The sequence below is a fragment of the Juglans regia genome, chromosome 10 (assembly GCF_001411555.2).
Source record: "Juglans regia cultivar Chandler chromosome 10, Walnut 2.0, whole genome shotgun sequence".
Lineage (NCBI taxonomy): Eukaryota > Viridiplantae > Streptophyta > Magnoliopsida > Fagales > Juglandaceae > Juglans > Juglans regia.
This window is the reverse complement of record NC_049910.1, coordinates 31,767,302-31,773,302: the sequence shown is the minus strand read 5'-3', so window position 1 is coordinate 31,773,302 and position 6,001 is coordinate 31,767,302. Positions and strand designations below refer to the sequence as shown.

The 6,001-nt window shown below is 35.1% G+C and overlaps 1 protein-coding gene across 1 annotated transcript; it reads right to left on the bottom strand.

Annotated features, from left to right (window-relative positions):
* Positions 1-4,462: 4,462 nt before the first annotated feature.
* On the bottom strand, positions 4,463-5,754 carry LOC109005453 (transcription repressor OFP8-like). Its single transcript, XM_018984402.2, has one exon. It carries the CDS (start codon positions 5,591-5,593, stop codon positions 4,679-4,681), a length of 915 nt encoding a protein of 304 aa, XP_018839947.1. The 5' UTR covers positions 5,594-5,754; the 3' UTR covers positions 4,463-4,678.
* Positions 5,755-6,001: the final 247 nt, after the last annotated feature.

Here is a 6,001-nt window from a genome sequence, read left to right as displayed (position 1 = left end):
GTTAATTATGTTGGCAAGTCAGTTAAGTCAGATCAGTCAATTAATTAAGATAAATTAGTTATGCATGACATAAACATCAATATGAACAGTTACGAATTTAAGCTCTCAGCATGAAAACTTTTATGAAAACCTTATGTTTATTATGTTTACGTTGTGATGGATTTCTAGCTGAGTCTTCGACTCATTTTAGTTTATTTCATGTTTTTAAACTACCCAAGTGAGGATGATGAATATGAGCAGGCAGGCCAGGATTAGAAGGAGCAGTTGATTTAGTTTCAGACTTTCTAGAATAAAATTTCTTCTATGACATAAATTTATTCTGTTTATTCATTTATGTTTTTGGAAGACATATTATTAGACAAATCTTTTATGAAATAAATTCTAATTTCATGTTATTAAATATGATATTTCTTGTCGGGTTTATTTTATGAAAAACACATGACACTCCTAGCCTACGAGAAGGAGGTGTTGCATACTTATACTTATCTCCTTGTTTGAATGCAATAGGTTGATTTTGAACATGATGCATGTGTGGTCGAAAAGGTGTCAGAATGGTGATTATAAAGCAGAGAGAGAGAGAGAGAGAGAGAGAGAGAGAGAGAGAGAGAGAGAGAGAGAGAGAGAGAGAGAGAGAGAGAGAGAGAGAGAGATTCCAAATGAACTAACTAGCTAGGGTCAACTATACTTTCGAGTGACATTTCCACTCCATATTCTTAGGATCTCAATGATTCTGAGGGAATCTTCTCTAGCTTCAAATGATACCAAGTCCAAGAAATTAGAACAAGCACATGATCCTTTATTGTTGGATATTTTGGATTTCTTATGTTATTTTGGTGTCCAACTCCAACTTGAACTTGATGACTCTGAGTTGATGGGATAGAGATGCTAATTGGTGGGATCGATCCATCCGTCAAGTTGAGTGGTCTAAAGATTTTCTCAACAACAATAAATGAACCACATCACGCAAATGGTTTGATAAATACATCGAGCAAAAGATCGATCAATATTTCTGATGAAAAATGTTATGGTTGTGCGAGACATGAATTAAGATCTTAACCTCGAACCACAATCAAGCCAAACACCAATGTTTAATTGCACCCAAGTCCTCAATTAGGAAAATGGAGTCTTAATTTGGGATTGAGCTACAATTCAGACTAGCAGGTTATAAGATTCCTACGTGACCATACGTAAGTAGAGTTAAGCCTGGAACATGACCCGCCCAAGCAACTTTTGGGCCTGACCCGACTTGGTCCGTGAAAGTGAATTGACCTAACTCGACCCGAACCATTTGGATCGGGTTAAAAATTTTGATTTTTTTGTTTTTTTTTTTTAACGTCTACATAAAAATATAATGAGAAATCAAATAAATAAATCAGCATAACTATTTAAGATTCTTGAGCACGAATCATTGGAGATTTTCAAGAAAAAATTAGATTCTTAAAAACAAGCAAAAAACTCAAACTTCCTACTTCTAGAACTGCTCCTCCATCCATCTCAAAAGACAGAATATGGTCCATGATTTCCAACATTCAAAAGACAATTACAACTCAAGAAAAATTACTGAAGAAAATCTAAAAAATCCAAAACTGATACAGATGAACTAAAAATTTTTTTGGGGGGAGGAGGAACAAACCCATAATTCCTATAACCAAGTCAATTGTTGTAGCTTGGCTATATTAGTGAACAAAATCTTATCAACAAATCATGAATATATTCTAATAATATTTCATTCAAATTTAAACTTTAATCTCAACTCATCTTATCTATAAAAACAAACGAATATCTTTATCTACTACCTATTGCCATAATGTCATTGTAGTCATCATTTTTGCCATTCAGATTCTTATTGTTTTTGGGCCTTATTGTAAAATCCTATAGTTGAGACAAGAATTCCAAGGATCCAAATACGTTCATATTATCTCGTTTTTTAATGGGAGAATGTTTGAACCTTGATCACGTTTAATTGAAAGCTCAACTCATGGCCCAAACTAATCCAACCGAACAATCATTTGATTGAATTTCAGGCTGGCAACTTGGGTTTGGGTTGCCCAACCATATATATGCTCCAAAGGAGGATGAACCATTTTGGGTCCTATGAATTTATATAGATTCTCACCGAAACAAAAGGCCCAAATTCAAAGTTAAAAAGTTATAACTCAGACGAATGCACATGCACCCGTTTCCCTTTATTTTATTGTTGTCTGCTAGTGTGAATGTGGTCGCCACATGAGAGGAAGAGAGAGGCCCAAGAACCCAAAAATGTGTGCATTAACTAGAATGCTTACCCGATAGAGAGGAAACTCATGTCCGAAGATCGAACAGAACTGCCATGAGCAGTCGACATTCTTTAATCTGTAACCCTTGCATTTCTCTTTTGTCTTTCTAATATCTCTTTCTCATATGCAATGTAACACAGCTATCAAGCACAGACATGGTCCCCAACAAATGAAGAAGGTTTATATAATTGGCTCCTATTCTCTGTGTAAATCCTCAGCACGCAGGTACCTTCCATATTTTCTCATTCTATTTCTACGTGTCTTCTCTTTCATTTCCATTGTTCAAATATCCATTCTTTGAAAAGGACTTCACACACACACACACACATATATATATAAGGTTTCAGTTTGGAAAGTCTTTTTTTTAGAGCGGTCCTACTCTGCCACTCAGAGTAGCCCGCTCCAAGTGACTGGTAGGTCGAAATCACATTTTCAATTTTTTTCATATATTTTTTATCATTTTAAAACATTTTTAAAAAATATAAAAAAAAATATCAATACATTAATAGTCACTTCCTTAACTATTAAATAAAATAACTTAAAATATATGAGGTATCAAAATAAGGGAGCAAATTGAGTGGACAAAATAGTATTTTTCTTTTTTTAATGGGGATCAGTCGTGCTTCATTCCCTTTTCAGTACCTGATCTAGATATATACAAAATGCCTATTTTCTTTTTCCCTTTATTATAATTATTATTAATATCATCGAGGGCTAGCCTTGAGATCCTTTTTAATGGTTAAACGACAATAGGACATAATACTACAAAAATTATAAGACTCTGCTCGATGTTAGGGGGCCGGGTGGTGGGGGGCTGTGTTTGGTTTTGTGCTGCTTCCTTTTCCCATAATCCATATAAATGGAAACTATAAATAAATGGTAAGTGGTTAACAACACAACAAAAATGCATGTACCTAAAGATATATACTTTATCCCTTATAATATGTACCAGCAATTTAGAATACTTACTAAATTGTTGTTTCTTTTCAATCATGGCTAAACTATTTGAAGAACAGTTTGTCTTTATTACTAAATTTCATTTCCATCAAGTCTTGTCTGAGCTAAGCTAAAAGATAATACTATTAATAGACAATTTGTTCTCAATTTCTTGCATGATATGTGTGAAGCTGATCTTGGAATAAATTTAGGGTGGTTGATTATCTATGCAAGCATCTTTAGTTGTTCAACTAGAATTAAAAATTTTCCTTCTCATTTATCTATAGCAATAGATATTAGATTGTTTTGGGAAAGAGAACTGTTACATATACAAAGTAAACTCATAAATTGATATGGTTTTATGAGATTCGTTAGATCTACTTTACAATAAAAATAATTTTATAATCTAACGTACCACATCAAACTACATCTGTTTGTGGCTGGATTTACTTTTGTGTAATCTCTTTATATCTAAAGTATTTTTCTTTAAGAAAAAAATCAGAAGAAAAATATTGAGTTCTTATATCATCTTGACCTTTAATAATTTAGCAGTAAGATTTTAAATGTTTTAAGAGCATTATAAGTATTAATTTAACATACTTAAAAATGATTTTTGTAGCCAATAAGCCAATAAATTTAGAGAGGACAAATTATACACTAACATTAGAGAATGAGGTTTTGTCTTTATCTTTTTCAGAAGTCAAGTCAAACCCAATTCACCTTTAGAAAATGGGACAGCCTTTTTCGGTTTTCTTACATCTACTTTCAAATCAACAAACCATCGCTCCCATCCCCATCTTTTCAAGCTCCTTGTTGATAAGTCCAACAGGCCTAAGCTAATGAACCACCCAGGACTTTCTGATCTTACCATTTCCCTAAAACAATGTTTTCTTTTTTCAAACAACCAAGAAACTGTCACCAAATTTATCTCATCAAAAGCATCAAGTACTGTTCTACTTTCTCTTCTATTTTACGTGTTTTCAAACACAGTTGCTTAGATCACTGTAGAATCATTATAAACCCGGGAAACAAACAAGCAAAATCTCAGTCATGCAGTCACCTGTTTGGTACAGAGAATAGATTTGCAGTAAAAAGTAGTAGGAATCGGGTGCGCCAAAAGGTTTTGGAGAAACTTGGAGGTAGACTATTTGAAAAATGTCATTTTTTTTTTTCTATATTTTAAATTATATTTGTTGATATTATATTTAAATTATAATCATATTAAAAGTTAAGATAGTTAAACAGATATAAATAGTAGTTATACCCAATAAGTAAGATCGAATTCACCATCTCCTCCCTCCTTCCATGTTTCCCATCTACAACAAGCTTGATCTTCAAATTTAAAAAGATACAGATGAATGATAGCATATCCATTCACCTTGATTTGAAGTAAGAATTCTTGCTAGGATTTTTGTTAGAAAGACAAGCACGCAGAAAACAATATATGTCGACATTTTTTCTGCAAATCAATTGCAAAAGAGAGACTCCCATATCTCCATGAACACCTCCACAATGACCTTATGATGATGGTAAGAATTCAAAGACAGAAAACACTGCAAGAGCTGCTCTAAATCTTTAGCCGCAAATATCTGCTTCTCGACGATCATTTCCACCATTGACGTCCTGAAATCGTTGTACGGATCGCTGGAACTCTTCACCACCGCAAAGCTATCCTTCACTTTCCCCTGCATTTTAGGCATTATATCCGTTTCAGAACTCCGAGTCCCAGCCCTTCTCAGCCGTGCCCCGTGTCTATTCCGGCGAGAACGACGTCGCCGAGACTCAGATGAATCGGAAGATAGACTCTTGGAAGAGAAAAGGGTGTCAGTCTCGTCCTCTCTTTCGTCTTCCTCTTCTTCTTCTTCGCTGCTATACCACCACCCACCAAAACTCATATCCTGCGAAGATGAGCTAAAGGGAAAGGTTTCCGTAGGCTTGTTCTTCATTGGGGTCGTCTTCTTTTTCTTCTTACTCTTATTTCTTTCGGAGCATTTCTTCTTTTTCAGTTTAGAGGTTGAATCTCCGAAATGGTAGAAGGGATTCAAAGGAGAGATTGGAGACGCAGGAGGGCAGGTTCGTCCATCGGGGTTGGTCGAAGCGAAAGGAGAATAAGGCGGTGAGACTTTCTTTTCAGAGAGAGAATCTTTTGCTGCTATTAAGCAGCTGTGGTTGATGGTTTCTGGTGTTTGGAACGGCTTGGGTCTGCAAATGAAGGTGAAGGATCGAGGGCTAGCGGAAAAGGGCTCGATCATGTGGAAGTCCTGGTGGTTCTGTGGCAGAAAGACAGCTTTTTCAACTACGTCGGAGAGGTTCCGGGAGCCGCACGAGCCGAACGAGGCTCGGAACATGCGAGAGATTCGGAGCTTGAATCCGTTTTCCATGACAGAGAGAGAGTTTGAAGGGTGAGAGTTTTGAAGAGAGAGAGAGAGAGAGAGATGGCGGTACTCAAAGATGTTGGGTTCCTGAGAGCATCCACACAAATGAAAAAATTAGAAGGGTCTGACTGTCAGGATACCTGTTTGGATTCTTTATCTTAATTATTATTTGCATATTGACATCTGGAGTTAAAAAAAAATAACATATAAAATTGACAACATAATTTATTGAAATTTAATAAATAAATAAATTAAAATATATTTTATTTACTTATTTCTCTCCTAAATCTTATAATCCCCACAATAACTCCCAAAGATATGAATTCAACCATTTTACTTTGTTTTTACTCCTTAAGTCTTAATTAAGAAAACTTTGGGGAGAAATATCGACTAAACTAGGCATCATTCTCGAAC